The 22,871-nt window shown below is 52.0% G+C and overlaps 2 protein-coding genes across 8 annotated transcripts; both read right to left on the bottom strand.

Annotated features, from left to right (window-relative positions):
* Positions 1 to 4,010: 4,010 nt before the first annotated feature.
* SLC22A17 (solute carrier family 22 member 17) lies at positions 4,011 to 10,400 on the bottom strand. Of its 2 annotated transcripts, none has more exons than XM_042942757.1 (10): positions 10,083 to 10,400; positions 9,406 to 9,912; positions 9,210 to 9,313; positions 6,919 to 7,073; positions 6,160 to 6,325; positions 5,825 to 5,970; positions 5,556 to 5,661; positions 5,125 to 5,396; positions 4,775 to 4,886; positions 4,011 to 4,657 (listed from the first exon to the last, which is right to left on the bottom strand). In XM_042942757.1, exons 2-10 carry the CDS (start codon positions 9,811 to 9,813, stop codon positions 4,369 to 4,371), a joined length of 1,758 nt encoding a protein of 585 aa, XP_042798691.1. In that variant the 5' UTR covers positions 9,814 to 9,912; positions 10,083 to 10,400; the 3' UTR covers positions 4,011 to 4,368. The 2 variants fall into 2 exon arrangements, with proteins under 2 accessions (XP_042798691.1, XP_042798690.1); XM_042942756.1 differs by having other exon boundaries at positions 5,179 to 5,396; positions 10,083 to 10,169.
* Positions 10,296 to 22,761, bottom strand: EFS (embryonal Fyn-associated substrate). 6 transcript variants are annotated; one of them, XR_006203711.1, is made up of 8 exons: positions 21,971 to 22,760; positions 17,467 to 17,745; positions 17,066 to 17,206; positions 16,241 to 16,963; positions 15,787 to 15,876; positions 14,382 to 14,652; positions 12,491 to 12,584; positions 10,367 to 12,174 (listed from the first exon to the last, which is right to left on the bottom strand). XR_006203711.1 is itself a non-coding variant. In XM_042942759.1 (7 exons), the coding sequence occupies exons 1-7, from the start codon at positions 21,986 to 21,988 to the stop codon at positions 10,378 to 10,380; spliced, it is 1,605 nt and encodes a 534-aa protein (XP_042798693.1). In that variant the 5' UTR covers positions 21,989 to 22,761; the 3' UTR covers positions 10,296 to 10,377. The 6 variants fall into 6 exon arrangements, 4 of the variants coding, with proteins under 4 accessions (XP_042798693.1, XP_042798694.1, XP_042798695.1 ...); XR_006203712.1 differs by having other exon boundaries at positions 10,374 to 10,460; positions 12,057 to 12,584; XM_042942759.1 differs by lacking the exon at positions 12,491 to 12,584 and having other exon boundaries at positions 10,296 to 10,460; positions 21,971 to 22,761.
* Between the last annotated feature and the right edge of the window lie 110 nt (positions 22,762 to 22,871).

The raw sequence follows: 22,871 nt of genomic DNA on the forward strand, positions 1-22,871 counted from the left end.
AGATAATGCATTTGTCTCAGCACCATTTGTTTAAAAAGCTACTCTTTCCCCCATTGAATGGTGTTGGTACCCTTGTTGAAAATGCCAAGAATGTGCAGGCTTGTTTCTAGAGTCTCAAATCTATTCCATTGATCTATATGGATGTCCTATGCCATTACTACACTGTGTTCATTACTGTACCTTTGTAATAAGTTCTGGAAGTGGGAAGTATGAGGCCTCCAATTTTGTTCTTTTTCAAGATTGTTTAGCTACTCTGGGTCTTTTACATTTCATATGAATTTCAGAATCAGCCTGTCAGTTTCTGCAAAAAAGAAAGCCAGAATGTTCATAGGGATTACACTGAATCTGTAGAACAATTTGGGGAGGATTGCCATTGTAACAATACTAAGTCTTCCAAACTACGAACACAGTATGTCTATTTATTTAAGTCTTTGATTTCTTTTAACAATGTTTTGTAGTTTCCAGTGTATAAGTCTTAGACTTCTTTTATTACATTTATCCTTAAGTATTGTCTTTTGCTATATTAAATGGAACTTTCTGCATTTTGCTTTCAGAATGTTCATTGCTATTGTATAGAAATACAATTGATTTTGTACATTGATCTTGTACAAGTTTAACTGTAAGTTTAGTAGCCTTACTGAACTTGTTTGTTTAGTTCTAACAGGTGTGTTTGTGTATTCCTTAGGATTCTCTATATACAAGATCATGTCACCTGCAAATATAGAGTTTTACATTGTCCTTTACATTCCGGATGTCTTGTTTTTCATTTTCTTGCCTCATTTCCCTAGCCAGAACCTCCAGTACAATGTTGAATAGAAGTGGTGAGAGCAGACATCCTTGTCTTACTCCTGATCTTCGGGAAAAGCTTTCAGTCAGTCATGATAAATAAGGTGTTAGCTGTGGGTTTTTCATAGATTACCTTTATATCATGGATGTTTAAACACTTGATGTTCTCCACACCATCCATGTTCTGTCATACCTCTGGACTTGGCACTGTTTCAGTCCAAATATCCAAGAAGCTTTCCTTGACTGTCCCCAAAAGAGCAGATCCTTCCTCCTCAGAGCCACTGAAGCACTTTTACATCTCCACATTTTCCACGTAGGATTGTAATGATTTGTCTCACAGTCTTCAGAGCCCTTGCAGGGAAGGACCATGCTCCCTCCCCCAGAGCTGAGGCAGCACCAGACAGTGGGTAATCCGCAAAAAATGGTTATGTGGTGGCCAGGCTAGGTTGACTGAATGAGAGGAATGAGAGTGGCCTTCATGTCACTTAATGTAACTTAAGCTTATAAATGTACCCTGTATATACTTTTAATTTTCCTTTGAATAACCCATTATGGCTCGTAGTTGTGAGTCCAACGAAAACATTTCTACAGTGTTTCATGTTCGTGAAAGTAGTCACTTCCTTATTTTCCTAAAAACGATCTCCCAAGTTCCTGGGTTGTCTTCTAAACTGATTACAGGAGAATTAATATTTTTGTGGTGTTTGGAAATATTTTCTATCTGGTGTACAGGAAGAAGATTGCAGGATCTCAGTTCTCAAAATCTGGCTACTCTACTTAAGAGTCACATAACCTTGAATAAGTTACCTTTTCAAACCTCAGTCTCCCCATTTGTAAAACCCTAAACCATGAGAACTGTTTCTCATGGGGTTATTGATCAGGCAGGGTCCAGTGAGATTATGTGGTTGGTGAATTTTAGAGCAAGATGCCAGTTGTGTTAGTTATACATGCTGACCCTTTTCACCTAGATTATGAATTTCTTAGGGGTGAAGGACTATGTTTTCCCCTGTGCTTCACTGATACTTCTTGAATGCTTTCATTTTCGTTGTCTCTACCTTTTTGGTTGAAGTCAGAGAATCTGGTTCTCTTTCAACTACCCTCCTACAGGAGCTGCTCGAACTTCCTGAGTGTTTTTTACTTTTTTTTCCCTGCCCTTCTTCCAGCAGTGTACAAAGACTGGATTTGCTGGAATGCCCCGTTGATACCATTCCTCACAATATGTACTGGATGATGTCATTAGTGTACGAATAACTCCTTGTACTTCCAAAAAGTACAGAACTTTCTTACCTACCGTCAGGTTGGTTTTCACCGAATCGCTGGAGACAGTAGTATGATCTCTTTTATCATTGGGGCTACCCAGAACTAAAAAGTGAACATTGGAATCAGTTACATTGTTCACAGACATTGTTCTACAGAATGTGGGGTACACAGTACATAACTGTGAAGGAACTAGTGGAGTTGAAAGAGCAGCCAGAAGGCCGGGTTTTGAGTCCTGGCTCTGCCATCTAATGGCAGATCCTTCCATTTCTCTCATTTCCATGTCCTCAGTAGTTAAATAGGATAAAAATAACAAAACCAATTTCAGAGGGCTGTGAAGATTAAATGAGAAGGGTTCTTATGAGTTCTCCAGTAATGCAATTAGTATGGAGACCCCAGCAGCATGGCTTAGTTCACAGAGCTTTGGGCCTCAGATTTGGATTGGCAGAGAGGAAGGAGATAGGACCCTGGGTGCTGCAGGAATGTGTAGAGAACGGGTCTCCCTTCTCTGGAAGAGACTGGCCTCAACACTTCAGTTTCCCCAAGAATCTTTTCCAGGACTGCCTCACCCATTTCCTACCTCCAGGCCTTTGCTGTCCCTATATCCTTTGGGTCGAAAGCACTGTACTTTTCTCCTAAGCCTTTGCGTGAGGGTTTCCTGACTCTGAGTGAAGTCTCACCTGCTTCAGGATGCAGCTGTCTAGTGCCCCAAACCACTGGTCTCTCTCCTCATTACTATTCCTAGTATTAGATGGATTTTAAGGTCCCTGAAGGATGGCCTATGCCCTAAATATCCAGGATGGTAACTGGTTCGTAAGTTGGGCACAGGAAACATTTGCTGAAAGAATGAACTAACAATAACTTTTTCAATGTCTATCATGTGTCAGGCTTTTGTGTTTTTAAATTGAGAAAGACAGCGTTCTTGCCCTCAAGGAGCTTACCATCTAGTGGTAAATCAGTTTAAGAGACATGTATAAATACATTATCTTGTTTAATCTCACAGCAACCCTTGGAGGAAGCTGGACGTTAAGAGATTTGCCCAAAGTGGTCAAGCCAGGCCAGGGCTAGTCTGAGAGGCAGGTCCTGGCACTGATGTGGAAGACCTATTCACCTACTGCCAACTCCTAGGGTGCCTTGAGACTCCTTGCTTCCAAGGGTAATGCCTAAAGATTGGAAGGGGTTAGAAAGGTGGCCATAGTGTGCATCAGTGAAGAGCTCCAGCTCCAGGATCTAATTATGTCCCAGCTCTGTCACTCATTAGCTTTGTAACCTTGAGCAGGTTACTGAGTCTCTCTGAGCATCAGTTTTCTTATCTGTAAAAGAAGAAGAATACTATAGTGGGCATCCATTGTTTTTACCTGCACAACATCCTGTCCTACTTCTGCTAACAACACACAGTTGCTGCCTTCTGTCTCCCCAGTTGTCAGTAATATGGGTGGGGGTGCAGCCATGTTAACTCAAGTTAGCCAGTCATTTGCTCTCTGGAAATGACTCTTAAGTGGAATGACCCAAAGATGGAATCCCAGTGGAGGTCATTCATCCAGGTGAAGTCATACTTCCCAGACTAGGGGGCCTGTCTGGTTCCTGACCTTTCATGACTAGTTCCGCCTCTTCTGTGAGCTCCCTAACGCAACCTGCCCCACCAAATCCCTCTAGTAAATTCCCATTTTCGTTTAAGTTTATTATGGTCAGTTTTCATTGCTTGCAACAACAAAAACTTTTAATTGACCCAACACCTACCTTGCAGTGTTGGAAGGGACTAAATGATTAAGTGAAGTTTGTAAAGTGCCTAGCCCAGTCTTTAGCTGCATAGCAAGCCATCAGTAAAGGGTGGTGGCTGTCTGTAAAGTAACATGGTGTGGGGGGGAGGAGGGAAGGCCCAGGGGAAGGGGGAAGGGAGACTGTTGCTGATTTTGGTTCCACTAAGAGAAACCTTCCCCGAAGAGACAGTACAACAGAAGGGAGGGAAGTCCAGGCTATGATATGCTCATTTATTCAAAATGTCTTTATTGAAACAGAATGATAGAGCAAGAAAGAACGAGGTCTGGGAGGATGTCTTTGGGCACAGGATGGAGCCCAGACCTAGTGGTTACACTGTGGAGCTCGCTCCCTGTCCCCTGACTCTTGCCAAGGAAGTGAACACAAAGCAGCAGGGAGGAGGTGGGGGTGGGGACAGCCCTCTGAGCTCTCCTCGATGGCTGGCATGAGGTGCCTCTGAGCCTTCTGGACAGCCCTGCCTTCCTCACTCAGTCCTCCCAATCAGTTCGCCAGGGCCTTATACCACATTTCCGTACAAGCCAGCCTCCTGCCAGGGTGCTCAGAGGCCACTCAGAGGGCAGGGTTGGGGGTGGCAAGCAGTGGGACATGGTCACAGCGGTTAGGGGGTGGCTGCCGCAGCAGGGAAGGCCGGCGGCACAGCTCCCCATCCCGCAGCACTTCGGGGAGGAGTTTGCGCTTGGTCTCCGGCAGAAGCATGATGCTGAGGATGCAGAGGAGGGCACAGGCCGCCAGCACCACATGCTGCAGGAAGGCTCCGTGACCCATGTGGAGGCGCTGGGCTGGGCCACTCAGCCCTCCAAGAGCTCCCAGTGCCATGATCAGGCCCAGGCCTCGGCCCCTGGGAGAGATGGAGGAGGCACTCAGCCTCTAACCATGGGCCTCACCCCAACCCTTCTCCAGCACTTTCCCCTCCCTCCCTCAGGCCCTTCCTCAGCCCCAGCAACACTGCGCTCACCGGACAGTGGTAGGAATGACTTCAGCAGCGAGGAGGGTGCTGAGGATGCCAGCAGCTTGGGAGGAGAAGAGGCCAAGGACAGAGAAGGTGGTGATGGCAGCCTCATTCAGATCTGGAGGGCCAAGAGGGAGGATGTGAATGGAAGTGAGGAGATCACGCATGGCCTAGTCCCTGGCTTCATCCCCTTGGTTCTCTGATCCCATGGCTCTAGCCAGGTGGGCTCTCTGGGCATCCACTAATCGACTAGGGAGAACAGACAGGGTTGTGTGGTCTGGTGGGGAGGATTGTAGAAGATCTGGGCAGGGTCTGGTCTGGACTTGGGAGGTAGTGGCTGAGCCTGCCTGAGGCACCTCTGCTGGGGTTCCTTTGCTCAGCCCACACTGTGGGGAAGGGAAGATGCTCACAATCCCACAGGCCCAGCAGGACCAGGGACGCAATGCCAGTGAGGGTCATTGAGAGTAGCAGGATGCCCCGGCGGCCAAATCGGTCCACGGTAACCCCCAGGAAGACACAAGCCAGGGCTGCTGTGCCACTGGCCAGCAGAGAGCACAGGTAGAAGTCCGATGGGCTCCCTCCTCCTCCCACAGGCTGGTAGCAGTGGCGAATGGCATGGGCAATAAAGCTGTGAGAAGGGGGACAAAGCAAACAGCAGTGTCTGAATGCCCATCCACAGACTTCCACCACCCTGGCTGCCCTTGGCAGGGGTCCTCAGGCCTTCCCCACCCAGCCAGCCCCCATTCCAGCTACTGGCCTGGCCCTTGGCTCAGACACCCAGGCTCACTTGGTGAAGCCCAGGATAAGTAGATTTTTCCAGATGTTGCGGTAGTTGAGGAGGGAGGCGAAGGAAAAGGAGGATGTTGCAGGGAGAGGGCAGGTGTTCTCCAGGTCTTTGGGAAAGAGAGAGGAGCTGTCTGTTAGAAGAAACAGCTGAACCCCAGGGTCCTCCACATGGGTGGTGGGGACCCTGAGAGGTGGCACAGCTGTAACCATGGAGAGGGCACTGTCATGTGTACATGTGAAGCATCACCTGTAGGGACCCCTGTCTCTTACCCTGCAGGGCCTCCTGGGCCTCCTCTCCCAGCATCTGCCCATGGGGCCGGTTCCGCTCAGCCAGGATCCTCAGCACGGATTGCGCCTCCTCAATCTGTCGCTTCACTATTAGCCACCTCGCAGACTCCAGAAACAAACCAGGCCAGCTAGGGATGGGGGTGGGGGTGCACTCTGAGGTCTCCTGATCCAGGGGTGGGAAACTCCCACCTCTGAAGGGCTAGGGCTGGGGCAGGCCTGGACAAAGGGCAGTGGAGAAGAGGAAAGGTCTCCAGGCTAGAGCCAGGCTGGAGATAGAGGTGGAAATGGCCAGACAACAGGTGGAGGATGATACTAACCCATAAAACAGGAAGAGGATGCAGGGAGCGGTGATCATTCGCTGAAGAAATCGCCAGTCCTTAGAGACAAGGGCCAGGCCCAGGAACAGGAAGTGCCCCCCCACCCCCACCAACTCCCCTGCCAGGGCCACCCGAAGCCTCTGGGTTGGGTCGCACAGTTCCAGGCCTAGAGATACAGCAGGGACAGGGAGGAGACGCCAGGGAGGAAGGAGGCATGGGAGAGAGGAGAAGAAAGGGAGGGAGGACAGAGAGCAAAGTCAGACCCAGAGTGGAGGCTGTAGTCATCACCTCCCACAGACTAACCTCTGAGTGGCAAAGAGTGGAGAGACTGTTCAGTCCTCTCTCCTCTCCTCAAACTTGGGAGGGCTCAAGGGTCAGAGTCCCTGGTGGGTTCAGCATTCCCAGTTTACAGGGCCTTTCACATCAGGCCTCTTATTTGACCTTCATATCAACCCTTGTTCAAGGACATACAGCTAGTCAGGATTTCATTTTTAAATAAAGCTCCATTCCCTGACAGCAGTAAGTCAAGGGCAAGGAAGGCCTTAAAGATTGGAGGGCTGGCGGGGAGGGGTGTGGAGAAAAGCAAAGTCCCTGGATCCTTCAAAGGCTGGGGTAGAAAGGCAGCTGAGATCCTGGACAGCTGAAACTGGGGACTGAAAAGGGACTGAGGGGATCCTAGGGGGCAGTGGGAACAGCCTGGGAATGCAGACAGGCAGGCATGAGCCCCAAGGGAAGGACATCTGGGAAGTTGCCACTCACGCATTAGGTAGACACCAAGGTCAACTCCGGCAAGCAGAAAGCCCAGGAGGAATCGGAGGGCCATGACACCTGTGGAGGAGCCTGCGGCAGCCCCTCCCACTCCACAGGGGCCCACCAACCCCAAGGTCAGAAGCACAATCCCTCGACGGCCAAACCTGGAAAGTGGGGAGGGCCTCTGGTCACCCAGACTCCCTGGGAGAGGAGTTGCTGGGTGGAGCCCAGCTGCCCCCTTCAAACTTGGAGGTATGAGGACTGGGGTAAAAAGTTGGACTGAGGCTAGAGAAGATGGGAAGGGAAGGGGACCATGGATAAGTGATGTCTGGCCACTGGCCACTGGGATGTAATTATGGTTCTGCAGGGGTGGGACCATGGACTCTTGTGGATGGGGTTATTGGTCAGAGATGAGAGCATGGAAGCGAGACCAACCATTAGAGGGGACAGGATATTGTTTAGGAGACTTATAACCATTGATTTCTGGGGATAGATTGGTTAGTGGGGATAGAGCTTGTCTTGCTCATACTGGTCAGGTCAGTGGGGATAAAGCTTGTGCTCATACTTGTCAGAGGAGATGAAGTCACTGATATACGGGGTTGGGACTATAGATCTCTGAAGGTGGGGCCATTGGCTACTTATGCATGGGGATAGTATTAGTGAAATGTAGCTATTGATCTTAGGGGACTGATTGATTTGGGGGGATATGGCCATTGTTCTATGGGCTGTTTCATGGGTCAATTAACCCATAATGATGGTCAGTGGGGATAGGGTCCTTTGCCAGAAGATCCACTGATCCATGGGAATGGAGCTATTTATTAATACATGGGGTAAAAGTATTGATCAATGGGGATGATCATTAACCTTTGAAGATTGGACAAATGATCTTTGGGGATGGAGTGGGAACATTAGTCCTTGGGTGGATGGGGCTATTGGTCAGTGGGGATGAACCTATGGGGATATGAATTCATGGGGATAATCCGTAAGCAGGGGGGAGTCACAGACCAGAGAAGCTGAGACTATTGGTCAGTGGTGATGGTCACTGAGTATGAGTCAGTGGAGGACAGGACTACTGATCCTTGACAGGCTGGGCTATTGATCTTTGGGGATAAGACCACTGATCTATGGGGATGAAGATAGGGGTCACTGATCATTGGGAAGGGGGACTGATCTCTGAGAGTGAAACTACTGACCCACACAATGGGGCCATTTTTCCATGGGGATGGGCTTATTGGTTAATGAGGCTAAGGGTACCGAATTTAGGAGACTGAATTATTGGAACTTGGGGATGAGGGTATTATTCCATAGGAATGATGCTATTGGTCTATGGGAATGAGACCACTGATGCATGAGAATGGGCTGTTGACCTGTGGGTATGTGACTATTAGGCAGTGAGGATAGGTATTGATTTTAGGGATTATTGACTGTTGGGTTGTCTTTGATCCGTGGAAGTTGAGCTATTAACCCATTTGGATGGGACTGTATATGGGTGGAGATGAGTCTAATAATCTATGAGGATGATCATGGAGATGCAATACTTGGTCAGTGGTGATGGTGTCAAGAATTAGAGGAATTGGGAGTTTTGATCCCTGGGAAAAGCTATTGGTTGGTGGGGATAGGCTGTTGACTTTTGAGATAAGGCCATTGATTCATGCAAATTGGGCTTTTGATCTGGAGGATCTAAGAGCACTGAAGACCCATGAGGATGGGACTATTAATCTCTGGGGGAGGGGGTGCTATTGTGGTCATTGATCTATGGGGTTTGGACAACTGACCCACAAGAGTGGAGTCATTTGTTTGTAGAATTGAACTATACAGGTCAGTGGGATTGTGGCTGTTGATATTTAGGAATTAATGTAATGATCTACAGGAATAAGGCCCTTGAGATGGAATCCATCATGTGGATGGGGCTATTAGTGGGGATGGGTCTGTGAAGATGGAGAGGGAGGTGGTTAGTGATGACAGGCACAATAGAGGAGGAGCTAGGACTTTTGATCTGTGGAGATAATTTTTGATCAGTGGGGATGGGGCTATTGTCTTTGGAGATAAGCCACTGATCCAAGGATACGGGGATGGGGAATATGTGGTAGTGTCCCCTTGTGCAGAAGAGGTATGGAAGGAGTATTTCTTGATGGGGAGTGAAGTTGAGACAGGGATGGGCTGCATATCATTGAGCATAAGTCCAGAAGACTGTAGAGTCCAGCGGATCCTCTTCGACCTCTTGGAAAGGCCACTTGCCTGGGCTAGCCACCCTAGCACCCCCTCCTCTCTACTTGCCCCATCCCCACGGCAGCCCTCACCTGTCCGCCGGGTAGCCCAGGAACAGGTAGCCAGAGGCAAAGCCCAAGATGAAGAGGATCTGCTCCAGGATCACCTGCCAGCCCAGGTCACACACTAGATCCCACTGGGGATGTGAGAGGGATACAGGGGGTGTGAGGCCCTTTGCTCCTCGCTCTCGGCCCGCCCCCAGACCCGCGGCCCAGCAGGCTGCCTCACCTGGCCAATGGCGTTGGTGGTGAGCACCGGCAGACCGTTATAGTCCCAGTCCTTGAGACAATGGTTGAAGTCCGGCGGGGCAAAGCCGCTGCACGAGGGGTCCGTACTGGTGGCGACGCGGCTGGCGGCGCTGGCTGCTAGGGCCGCGCTGGCGACGCTGACGCCGCTGGCGTTGGGGGGCTGCTCCCAGCCGGAGGCGTTGGGGGCGAAGCCTCCGTAGTGGCAGTGCAGTGGGGGCGCCAGGGTGAAGATGGGGTCCGAGGCCATGCCCAGCGCCACGAAGAGCACGGGCAGGCAGCAGAGGCCGAGCTGCAGCTGCTGGCCGCCGCCCAGCGCCCCCACCTGGGCGAGCAGCGCTTCAAAGCTGAGGGGGCCGGGGGGCACGGCCAGCGACAGGCTGCTGCCCATTCCGTCGCCGCCCGCGTCGCCCTCCCCCTCCCTCTCCCTTTCGCGCTCCCGCTCACCCTGCAGCTGCTCCGTGGGCACCGCATCTCCGAGGGTCCCGACCTGCTGGGGGGTGGGGGGAGAAGGGTGAAGCGGAGAAAGCCGCAGAGCAAGGGAGGAGAGCCGGCGCGAGGAAGGCGGTCAGGGGCCGGGAGTGCGCGGGAGGAAAATGCCAGGCTTTTGGCGCGGGTGCGGGGGGATGATGGCGTAGCCCCGGGGGCGCGGGCACTTACTCCGTTGGGGCTGGGAGTGATCTCTACAGTGCTGTCGATTTTGCTGCCGCCCCCGCCATTGGGCTCGGGGGTCCCGGTGGCCACCCGGGGAGCCAGCTTGCCGACCGCGGAGGCCCTGTCGGCCCGCACCAAAAGGATGCGCTGTCCTTTGGCCCAGTGGGGGCACCGATGCCCGGATACAGAGGCTGGAGAGACCCCGCTCTGCAGCTCTGCAGCCGCGGGCGCCTCCTTCGTCTCTGCGATCTCTGCGCTGCTTTCCCCTCCCCTTCCTCCAGACTCTCCTCCCCTTCCCACGTCAGCAGAACCTTCGGTCCAGACTCTTCGTCAGAGAGAGGAAGGGGGGCCAGGGCCCAGGGGCTCTGTCTCCGTTCTCTGGGTCTGCGGGCCATTGCGGTAAAAGGAAAGAAAGCTGAAGGATAGTAGCTAGTCCAGGCAGTTGCCAGAGATTCCTCATTTGCTTCCAATTCTTCCTCCTCATTCATTCATCCAACCATCCATCCATCTTTCCATGCATCCACTCATTCATCAGTAAAATTTATTAAGCGTCTATTATGTGCCTGGCCTTGCGCTAGGCTTTGGGAGATAACAGGATGGACAAGACCCACCTTGGAGTAGCTTACTGGGGAGACAGCCATTTATACTGGCGACTACAGTACAGGGGATGAACATGGAGGGCTGGGCTGGGCTCTGTACTCAGCCCTGGCTGCAGTCCTCTACAAGACCACATCTCTGGGTTTTAGCAACCCCACCCTGGCGGAGTCTTCCTCATCCTCAGCATCATTTGGCACTGTTGACCACCCCTTCCTCTAAACACTTTCTTTTTTGGCTGCTAAGTCTCACACTCTCCTGGTTTTCTTTCTCTTGCTCCTTTTTTTCTCCATGGCAGGCTCCTCCTCCACCTCTTCACCATCATTCAGTGTCTTCGAACCTGAGGCTTGGTCCTGGGCCCTCCTCTCATTTCACTGTTCTTTCCACCTTGGGATCTCACCCATGCTCACAGCCTCGGCCTCATTCACCCCCAATGTAAACAATACAAACCTAATCCCCAGATTTACACCTCTAGCTCACACCTCTCTTCTGAGCCCCAGACCTATGTAGCCACCTCTTATTCATCTTCTTAACCTTGGGTGACTCACAAGGACCTCAAACTCAATACATCCAAGATCAAACTCACGCTCTTCCCCTGTAACGTCTTCTAGTGCTTCTTTGCCTTGTGAATGGTACCCTCACCGTTCAACTGTGACCATATGTTCAAGGTGACAGCCCTTACAAGGACTCCTCCTTACCCCCATATCAAATCGTTTACAAAACCCTGTCCATTTTCCTTCCTGCATAGTTCTCAGATACTCTGCTTTTCTACCATTAGTCAAGCTACCTGTTGCACAGACTGCTTGGGCCTCCTAACTGGTGTTCTGCATCCACTTTGTTTCTGCCCCGTTCCTTTATCTGTATTTATAGTGCAGATGGAGTGTTTGTTTTTTTTTTCATAATGCAGATCTGTTCATGGCCCTTTCCTGCTTAACAGCCTTCAGTGGCTTCTCCTCACCGACAAGGTATAAATACTAATGTTCCAGGAGCCTCATACATGCTCCTGCAGGCCTGGTCCCATGCTCCCTGGTGCTCCACCTCGCTTCTTTCCCCAAACTGCACTCATCACACTGGCCTTCTTTCAGTTTTTTTTTTCAATGTCACAGGGCCCTTGGACAAGTTAATCTTTATGGCTTGAAGGCTTGTCCTCTCCTGGTCAGTTCTCCTCATCCTTCAGCATATTTGCACATTTGTCTCAGAGAAGCCTTCCTTAACCCCTAGAATTACTACTCAAAAGTGTGACGTACAGACTAGAGCTCCCAAGTCATCCAGGAGCTTGTCAGAAATGCAGAATCCAAGCCTTTGAATCTTAATCTCCATTTTAACCAGATCCCCATGAGTAGGTACATTCAAGTTAGAGGTACACTTCTCTAAGAGATTTGATACCTAACAGGTACTTGATTCTTCATCTAAGGTAAGGGCTATAGAGGAGTGTCCTGTTAGTCTCAGCCAGGAAATCCATTGCTTCTTCTCTCCACTGGACCGCACTTCCAATTTGTCTCCTCTGTTCAGAAAATTTCCAGATATGAGAAGCCTTCCAATACGCTAAGCAGCTTCCCACTGCTCCCCTCCACCCCCCCTCCCCCCCGCCCAGCTCATTTCAGTGTCTCTTTAGGATTTACTTTGGTGCTGTCACAGTCAGCATTCCTTGGGGATTCATTTGTCTGTGTCCTTATGTCTGCCCTGGAATTATAATCCCTTAACTTTATGTGGCTCTGGGCCCTTCACATGTATTATCTTGTATGGCCTCTCAACAACCCTGTGAGACCATTATGATCATCCTCATATTAAAGATAAGCTCAGGACTCAGAGTGACTCACAGGATTTACCCACAGACACATGGGTACATGGCAGATCTGGGACTTGCACTGAAACCTCTGACTTGATTTCCAGGTTGATCTCTTCACATTCTTCCTGGGAGATGGAGGACAGCCCTGTTATGAGTCTTCAATACATAGTGTGCATTTTGGTGACCCCAGAATCTGGAAATGAGTTTTCTTTAAGGGTGAAATGAGAAAGAAGGAACCCAAAATGGAGAAGGCAAATGCATAGAGGGTGCCAAGAGACCTGAACTGTGACTGAAGCTTGGGGTCCCTCTAATCCAGTCACTGTGCTAAAATGTCATTTGGGAAAAAGCACAAATGAAGCAATGGATCTGTGGCTTGGATTTCTTCCCTGTGGTAAATGGCTGGGGCGATCCCCCATCTAAGCCATGGCTCATCAATTTCACCAAAGCATGAGGACTATGGACTAATTGCATTCACCTGCCCCTTGGCTCCTCTAAAAGAAGGTGTGTCTAGAAAGGCAGTGAGCAAGAGGACTGGGAAGGAAGGTTTAAGGGGCCAGACCTTCTTGGGTTAATCTAAGGCGGAGGGTGCCCAGGCCAGCCAGCAGCACTTTCCAGTTGGCCAGAGCTGTCCTGTGGTGCCAAGCTGAGAACAGGCCTTCACTGGGATGATGTCTTCAGCATGGCACCTTTCAAGGCTCTTGTGAGGCCAACCTCTCCACAAGTGCAACTCTCTAATGACATCATATGATAATGAAGTCTTGGTGGAAAAGCTCCCATCACTGACAGTGTCTGCCTTCTGGGAATGCTAGTTCTCAGACTCTTCTCAGTTCTCTCATCCCTGGGGCCTCAGCTCAGCTATTACTCTCAACCATCCCATCTAAAGTCTCCTTCAACAGCCTCTCCTTCATCCAGTTAGTCCCTCACATCACTCTGTTCATTTCCATTACCAGCAACTATCAAATCTGTGGCAGGTATTCTTTTTTATTTACTTATTTTAACTGACTCAGTTATATCCATCCCACCCCCACAATGTACCTTCAGAACTGTGCTTGGCACATCATGGGAGGTGAAACCCACCGAATGAATAGTTGTTGGAAAAAACAGCAAAATCTCCCCCCCAAACCTAAAGACATCCTGCCCCACAGTGTGTATTCCATTGGTTTGGCCTAGGGGTGCCAGGCCTGGCCCCTCCTCCAGGTGCCCAAGAAGCAGAGTCAGAGAACCAGACAGCAGGGCTTATTGAGGCCCAGTTCTGTCCTGCCTGCTGTGGGGAGGAGCCCTTAGGCCTCTCCCAGACCTCCACATTCTGGGTGGTCAAAATCATGCCATCACTTTCAGCTAACAGTAAGGTGCTGATGTCCTAGAGCCAAGAACCAGGACAAGAAAAGGGATCCGGATGGCTCCAGGTTTCAGCCACCTGATTCTCTGTGGGGCCAAGCTTTCAGAGGTGGGTGGCAGTGCAGTGACCAAGAACTTCCACCCCAGGCTGAGGGAAAGAGTCCAGTTCCTCCCTGCCCCAAGGGGCCTGGCACCTGCCCCTGACAAAGCAGGGAATAATATTAAATATAAATAATTTATACAAAATGGCTCGTACAAAAAGCTGTGGGGGGAGGGGGGAGGGACATCTCTGTGAGAGGCTGAGATGACTGGAAGGGGAGAGATGTCCCTACCTCTCCTGGTCCCTAAAAACAGAGCCCTCCTGCCACCTAAGGCCCAAAAGGGGGCTCTGGCAGGCAGGAGAGGGACAGAGCAGGACCCTCAGGGGGCCAGGCCGGAGAGCAGAGTGGTGAACTGCAGGGCCTGCCCTGCCAGCTCTGCCACACGCTGTGTCATCTCTTGGGCCGCAAGGCGGGACGGGTAGCCCAGGGCGGCCCCCTTGACAGCCAGCACAGTGGCTCGCAATGCCTGGCCCAGCGCTGTACCTGCAGCCCCGACCTGTGCTCGCAGAGAGGCGGAGGCTGCCAGCCGGCCCAGGGTGTCCCCAACAAACACCAGGCGGTGAGCGGCCACCACCACCCGCTTGCCATGGGGCACGAAGAGGGGTGGGGGCTGGTTGGCCTGGGTGCTGGACATCAGGGCCGCCACGGCTGCCTGCAGTGCTGAGTAGTGGCTCTGGCACTGCCCGGCGTAGAAATGCAAGAGCTGTAGATCTCCGGTGGGCAGATCCAGCGGCTCCCCTGCAGACAGGGCCTCCTGAGGGCAAGAGGAGTGGTTGGCGGGATGCTCTCAGTAGTGCCACTTTTGCAATCGTTTCCTCCCTCCTTCCCTCCCTCTGTTCCTCATTCTATCCTTTCTACCTGAGCTCTTCCCTCTGCTCATCAGAAAATTTAAATTCTCACAGCCAGTGGCAGGAAAGTGCTCAGAGGTGATGTCAGATAAATCTAGATTCAAACTGAACTTGTTTCCTTATAATCTAAAATGGAGAATCTGGTACCATGCTGTCCAGGATCAACATAATGTAAACCACATGTGTAATTAAAATTTTTCTAGTAGACATGTTAAGAAAAAGAAACAAACTGGAATGTTTTAACTCCAGATATAAAAATTGTAATTTCAACCTATAATCAACATATAAATTACTTAGATTTCTTCTCATACTAAGCCTGCAAAAGCTGGTGTGCGTTTTATAGTTACAGCACTTTTTGATTCAGACTAGCCACATTTCAAGAGCCTAAGAGCCACACGTGACTAGTGGCTACCATACTGGATAGTGCAGTTCTAGTATCTGCCTCCCAAGGCTGTGGTGCAGTTAATGATGCAGCATATAGAAAGGGCTTAGAACAGAACACTGTACATTGTGAGCACCATATGAGTACTAACTATGGCTGTGATTAGTGTTGACACATGCGATGTACTTATTAGCACAGGGTCCGTACTTGGTAAATACCTGATAAACAGTAGCTACTACGCTCAGGACCGGTCCACACAGTTGAGGAGGCCACCTCACTTTCCTGAGGCCCAGAGAGATTATCTGGTGACTTCAGGGCCCCTGGCTGCTTACTGGTGGAGCCGGGATTAGAAGCCAGGTCTCTTAGGAACCCAGGAATTCACAGTTGGAAGGAGCCTCAGAAGTTACCTGGCCTAGCTCTGACCCACATCCCAGAACTCTCTCTGCTTCCCTGGCTGCTCGGTTTTCTGATTCCTCTCCAACACATTCTTTCCCCTCTTTCTGAATTCCTAATACTCTTTTTCAGGTCCCAGCTCCTTCATGCTGACTCCTCTGTACCCCAGCTCTGGCTCACCGAGCTCTTACCCCCATCCTAATATCTCTCCCTTGATGGTTCCTCTTCCTGGTCCCCCTTCTCTAGCACTGACCCACAGGGTTACCTGCTGCTCCAGTGGCCCCCTCTCCAGCAGTTCAGGATCCCCTGGGAAGGCTTTATCCAGGGGCCTAGATCCCTGAGCTTTATCCATGCCCTGCAGGAGGGATCAGGGTCTCAGTGCAGTGGTGGGGGAGCAGGGAAGGTGGCCTCCCCGTGTTCCTGCCCCTTCCCCCTCCGCCTTCCTTCCTGAGGTTTCTTCTGCCATCAGAGATTCCAGTCCCTTGACTCCAGGTCTGGGAGAAGCCCTGGTGGCAGGTCAGATGACTTGGGGACCCTAGGCTGGGTTTAGAAGGAATGTGGCACCAGTATAAGTGGTGGGACCAAGTACTGGCGACCCAGGCCATAAGGTGCAAGGCCAGTGAAGAAAGGGACGGTCCCTCTGGGTCCCAGACCTTCTCACTCCTCCCCTTGGCTCTCTTGGGGGCATTTCCGGTGGGGGTGTTGGGAGGTGAGCTCACCTTCAGGTGTACATAGTCATATTCCTCGGCCACCGGGATGCCCTCATACTCATTGTGGTGTCCTGCTGGATCATCCTCTACCTCCCCACCTTCTGGATCCCCCTCAACCTTGGGGCCCCTGTAGCCAGGCAGGCGAGGTGGGGGTGGGGGCAGAGGCCGGTCCTGGATGCTGCCCTTTCGGCCTGGAGCAGGAGAGGGAGCTGGGGAAGGGTTGGGGGCCTCAGGAATAGGCAGGGCAGGCAGAGGGCGGCGGGACAGGCTCTCAGCTGAGGGCAAACGGGGCCTGTGTGGAAGTGGGGGGCTTCTGGCCAGAAGCAGGGCCAAGGTGTCCAGGTCATTGGAGGCAGAGGCTCCTGGGGGCTCTGGAGAAGGGGGTGCCTCCGGCCCGAGCAGGGGCACATCGTAGATGCCCTCATCAGTGCCTCCACCTTCCCCATCTGCTAGCAATTCCTCTGGTGCTTCATACAGATTGAGCAGGGCTGATGCCCGTTTCAGGTTGGAGGGGGCAGCGTAGAGGGGAGGCTCTGGTTCCCGGCCTCCCTCCCACTCCAGATCTGGCTCCAGTTCTGACGGTGACTTTGGGGCCAAAGGCACATCATAGGGAGCTTCATCCTCTTCAGGAGCCTGTGAGGCAACCCGGGCTAGAGGGCGGGTAAAGGAGGCAGGGGAGTCGTAGGGGCCACTGGAGGGAACTCGGAGGGCAGTGGGGGGCACGTCATAGACCTGGAGAGGGAGCAGAGCCACCAGTTACCCTCAGCCTCAGCAGTGGACCCCACTGAGAGCCCTCTGTTCCCTGACCAACATACACAGACCTCTGGTCCTCACCTCCAAGGCATCTCCAGGGGCAGCTGATTGGGTCCCACTCCCTCTGGGGACCTTGTAGATGGGATCAGGGGAGGGCGGGCAGGGTCCAGGTGAAGGTCCTAAGGTAGGACAGGGCCGAGCTGGGGGTGGCACCACATATACCTGGGGGATCAAGACAGATGTGTGGGTCAGGACCAGGAAGCAGATAATGTATGCCTTACGGGAGCTTAGATCACTTCCAGCCCCCACCCCGTACCAATGGGGAAACAGAGCCGAGGAAGGGTTGGCAGGCAGGTTTCACATAGTACAGGATCAGTGAAGAGCTGCAGCCTCAGGGATTGCCCTGCCCCACCTCGCCGCAGGCACCAGTGAAGGGGAACTAGGCTCTTCTGGTTTGGGGATGGGAGGGCTCTAGCTCTCACCTCCTGGTCCTCATTGCTGTGCTCTGGGGCTGGATGTGGTGAGCCATGCTGGGCTGGGAGCACCTGGGTGAGGCTGGGCTGGGGTGCCGGGCCAGCAGGAAGGAGCTTCACTCTGTTGGCGGGCACAATGCCCTGCTGGCCATGCAGGGAACAGAGGCACCAGCCGTCCAGCCCACCAGCGCCCTCCCTCTGCAGTACCCGTAGAACATCCCCTCGGCGGAAGGACAGCTCCTGGGGGGACTCAGCGGTGTTGTCGTAGAGTGCCCGAGCCAACTGGGCCTGGTGGGTGAGGTGGGAATGGGGAGATGGGTCTCACACATATATATCAGGTCATGACATTCCTTGCTCAAACATTATGGAGCTCCCCATTTCCCACAAGCTAAAAATCTGACCTCCTGACTCCACTCTTCCTGACTGGTCCTGCCTGGTCTCCAGCTGCATCCCCTGCATTCCTCCTCTTCCTTTCTATTCCTTGAACTAAAGAAATTCTCACCTCAGGGCCTTTGCACTTGTGGTTTCCTTGACCCAGAATGCTCTTGCCCTGACTCGTCATCTGACTGGCCCTTTTTTTATCCTTCAGTTCTCCTTAAGTGTCTCCTTCTCGAAGAGGTCTTTTCTTCACTCTTCTCCCCACCCCATTCTGTGTCATCTCCACTATTGTTCCCTTCATAACACTTTACACTATTTGCCTATTTCATTTCTTATCTATTTATTCCCCTGCCCTATAAGCTCTGGGGAGCAGGGACTGATGTATTCCTAGCCCCTGCAATAGGGCTCCACCTGGAATCAGTGCTCAGTGAACATATATTGAATGAATTTCCTCCAAAGCTTTGTGTACATGAGAAAGCCCTGCTAACGTCTCCCATAGAATCTTCTTCACCCTTCCTGTTTCCCAGTCAGCATCCCCCACAAGCAGAAGGTTAGATTAAGTGGCAGCAGACACCCATCAATCTGAGGGAGGCTGGGAAAAATGCAGCCCAGACAGTGCCTAGGCATAAAAAGGAAGAAAACAGAAACTGAAGCAATGCTTTTGTTCTCAGTCTGAGCAAATAAGGTTCTATCAGAGGAAGTTGAGGTTACCATGGAGAGGAGAAAAGTGTATACACTCCAGTGTGTGTGTGTGTGTGTGTCGCGGGACTGGCAGACCAACCAAGAGCAAGCATTTACCATCCTGTTTCCAGTCCTGTCTGGTCGGGACATCTAAGTTTTTTTCCTCCAAGAGTCACATGCTAAGGTGGTAAGTCACAGATATTAAGTGCAAATTATGTATCCAGACACTGTGCAAGTCATTACACTAATCATCTCATCTCATTTAATCCTTAAAACAACCTTGTGAGTGGGGCACCTGGGTGGCTCAGTCGGTCAAGCATCCAACTCTTAATTTTGGCTCAGGTCAAGATCTCATGGCTCAGGAGATCGAGCCCTGCATTGGGCTCTATGCTAATAATGTGGAGCCTGCTTGGGATTCTTTCTCTCTCCCTCTCTCTCTGCTCCTCCCCCACTCTCTTGCTTTCTGAAAATAAATAAATAAACTTTAAAACAACAACAACAAAAACAAGCTTATGGTGCTCCTGGGTGGCTCAGTCAGTTAAGCGGCTGGCTTTGGCTTAGGTCATGGTCTCATGGTTTGTGAGCTCGAGCCCTGCATCAGGCTCTGAGCTGACACCTCAGAGCCAGGAGCCTGCTTTGGATTGTGTATCTCCCTCTCTCTCTGTCCCTCTCACTCTCTCAAAAATAAAAATAAACATTAAAAAAAATTAAAAGATAAATAAAAAATTTTAAAAAACAAGCTTATGAGGAAGGAGCCTTCATTATCCCCATTTGGAAAGGAGACTGGGACAGAGAGAGTAGGACTTTGCCTACAACACATGAACCCCAGGCTGTTTGACTCCAGAGTCCGCGTTCTCAATCACCCCCTATTACCTCTCCACAATCACAAACGTAAGGTTCTACTTTTCTTCTTCATATGTTAGTAACTTAACCTCTTGGTTAAGTAGAGTCCATGACTCAAACATGACTCAAATACATTATGAAATCTTCATTATTCCCAATTTCCCTTTGGTAGCCACCTCTCACAGGGCTCTGGTTCCATGTTGTTCTTTGGTAGAATCAAGCTTACACCACTCACAATATCAAAATATATTCTGGTTTGGTTATGTTTGCTAAATGACTGCGCCTGCTGGCAGGATCCCAGGCAGTGGTGGTGGAGAGCAGATAGTTAGTAGTTAGACATAACTACCTAATAGGTAATTCATGTGGGCTAATTCAGTAAAACATCTCAAGCTAAAGATCTCTGGCAGACTGCATTTGGCCACCCTGGAGAAGGAGGCCCTGCTCAACCAGCATGAGTGCATGTTCCTCTTGACTGACATTTCCCTTCGGTGGAGAGGTTGTCCAGCCCTTCATGGCTTGGTGATTCTAACAAACTGACTTTTTTCCTCTTGCCTCATTCCAAACTCCTCCAACTATTTTCTGATTATATTTTGGCTTCTAAATGATATTGTTTGGGGCGCCTGGGTGGCTCAGTCAGTTAAGCATCCGACTTAACTCAGGTCATGGTCTTGCAGTTCATGGGTTCAAGCCCTGTGTCGGGCTCTCTGCCATCAGCGCAGAGCCTGCTTCAGATCCTGTGTCCCCCTCTTTCTGCCCTTTCCTGGCTTGTGTGCACATCTGCTCTCTCAAAAATAAATAAACTTAAAAAAAAAAAAAAAAAGGATATTGTCCCACAGAAAGAAAACATGCCAATCAGATGACACAAACTCCTGGTTAGGTCCACACTTTTCTTTCTAAGTGTAAATTTGAAATTAGTACTTCGGATTAGACAGTGGGTTAAAAGCACAGTTCTGAAGCAGACAGACTTGCGTTTAAGTCCTGGCCCTATCCTTTTCTAGCTGGGTGACTCTGGGTAGGTTGTTTAACTTTCCCAAGCTTCAGTTTCCTCCTTTGTGCAATTTCATATCCATATCCAAATATCCATTTTCAGGGGCACACAGGTGGCTCAGTTGGTTAAGCATCTGACTCTTGATTTCTGCGCAGGTCATGATCTCACGACTCATGGGATGGAACTCTGAGTTGGGGTCTGCACTGACAGCATGGAGACTGCTTGGGATTCTTTCTCTCTCTATCTCTCTTTCTCTGCCTCTCCCTGTTCACATGTGTGTGTGTGCTCTCTCTCTCTCAAAATAAATAAACTAGGGCCAGTAAATGCTCGATAGATATTAACTGTTATTAGGATCCTGTGAGTTTGATTAGCACAAATGCCACCTCCCACCCCTAGGTAAAAAGAAAAATCTACCTCCTGGGACCACAAAGCTGACGAGCTGACCAGCTTCTGTGCCAGCATCTTTATGTCAGAATACCCCCACCATTTTCAGGCTCTGAGCTAATCTTACCATCACACAGATTGAGGAGCTAAAAGGAGTTTGGTCTGAGAGTGATAATCGAACTCCTTGAGGGGTATGGGAGAATGTCAGGAGCCGTGCTTCCAGCCTCATAAATCTCCTTTTCAGAGCACCCATTCAGAGGGGGCCAGAAGGCACACAGCAGACTAGCTTTCCCTGGGGAATCACAGCGTCTAGGGAACGGTGGAAAGGGGACAGAGTTGTTTGAAATCAGACTATAAGGTGCACTGGACAGAAAGCAGAGGTGGGGCTGTGGAGAGCTCCTCTTTGTGCTCAGGTCTGAATTCCATCCAAAGGGGCCAGACCTCTGGGCCTTCCAATTTCGGGAACCCAGGCCAGAGTTGCTGATAGACTGACTGATGATGGGTGTGGCCACCTCTGCTCTACCCCCTCCTCAGGGGCCCAGCTGACTTGTGAGGGAGTGGCTGCCTTAACTGGGGATGGGGGTGGGGTGGGCGGGTAGAGTGGCAGTGGGCCACACACTCTCTAGGAGGCCTCCTCCCACTGTCCCATCATGCCAGCTGTCTCCTCCCTTTGTCCCCAGTCCCCGGAAAGTGGCCAGAAGCTGGCTGACATCACCTCTCCTCCTCCCTCTATTTTTGCTGTCTCCCTAACAGATCTCCTTCTTTGGCTCAATTTCCCCCCTTTCCTCCATACTTCCTCTAGAGAAGGGCCTCTTTGGCCTCTCCTACTTTCCTGGAGCCACCTCCATTCAGCCCCCTCCCAACCTTTTACTTGCCTCCCAATCACAAGCCCCTGCGACCACCGGTGGCCATCTGTTCCCGCCCATAAAACAGCAGATAGGACTCGGGCTAGACTTGCCCCCTCCCCTCCATCCAGAGGCAGCCACCAGAAAAGAAAAGAGGAGAATGGGGAGGAGGAGGGGAGATGGGGGAACCTAGACCCAGAAGGAGCTGGGGATGAGGAGAGGGAGAAAGGGAAACAAAAGTGGGTTGGGGGGTGGGGGGGAGAGAGACACAGCCTCCCGGAGGAGAAAGGGCCCAGGGAGAGAGACAAAGAGAAAGCAGAAATAAAAGTGACAGGAGTGCAGGGCAGACCGTGGAGGCCAATAGCCCGCATCCTCCTTTCCCTGGTGGACTCACCGACGTGGCTATGGCCATGGCCTTGGCCTCCTGTGTGGCCTTCTCCAGGCCAGGCTCGGTTTCGCTGAGTTCAGCAGCGGCCGACCCGCACCATGGAGGCGGCCCCCGGCTGCGGCGCCTGAGTCGTGGCCTCCGCGGAGGTTGGAGGAGGAGAAAGAAAGCCCACAAAACTCCCCAAATGGGAGGCAGCTTGGCCGGGCAGGAGGAGGAGCGGGGCGGGCCGGGGCGTCGCTGCGGGACCTCATCCAAGGGCGCGCGCTCCGTGCTGTCCCGGGGGCCACGGGGTTGGCCAGGCCCCCGGAGTTGCCTGCCCTAGGCCGCGGAGGGACCCCGGGTCTGCATGGGCCGAAAGCTCCCACCCAGAGCTGGGGCAGGCGAGGAGGCGGGAGCTGGGGCCGCGCTCGACGACTCGCCAGGCCGCTCAGGAAGGCCCCGAGGGCTGGGAGAAGCCGCAGAAGCGGTTGGGCTGGACGAGCGAGTTCAGAGGCCAACCCTCCCCACCCGGGGGCCGCGGCGGAGAGCGGTGCTCCCAGGGCTGTGGTCGGGGCGGCCCGGGGCCCTGCGGCGGCCCGGCTGCGAGGGGGTGGGGCGAGCGAGCGCTGAGACGTTCGCCCCTCTTCAAACTCGCCCAAGTTGGCGAAAGAAGGCCAGGCTGGCGCCGAAGGCCTCCGAGAGCGTGGCCGTTGGGCTGCGTTGACCGAGTGGTTGCGTTCGGCCCAGACACTCTCACCCCCCGCGGCGAGGCGGCTTCACACTCACGCACACTCTCCCTCAGGACGCCAGGGGCTGGGGGGGCGCCGCGACGGAACCTCGCTCCCCGCACGCGGGCTCGGCCCGAAGGGGCGGGGCGGCCTTCCTCGCGCCGTCTCGGGGCCCACCCGCGCGCCGCCACACCTCAGCC

Source organism: Panthera leo, chromosome B3 (assembly GCF_018350215.1).
Source record: "Panthera leo isolate Ple1 chromosome B3, P.leo_Ple1_pat1.1, whole genome shotgun sequence".
Taxonomy (NCBI): Eukaryota; Metazoa; Chordata; class Mammalia; order Carnivora; family Felidae; genus Panthera; species Panthera leo.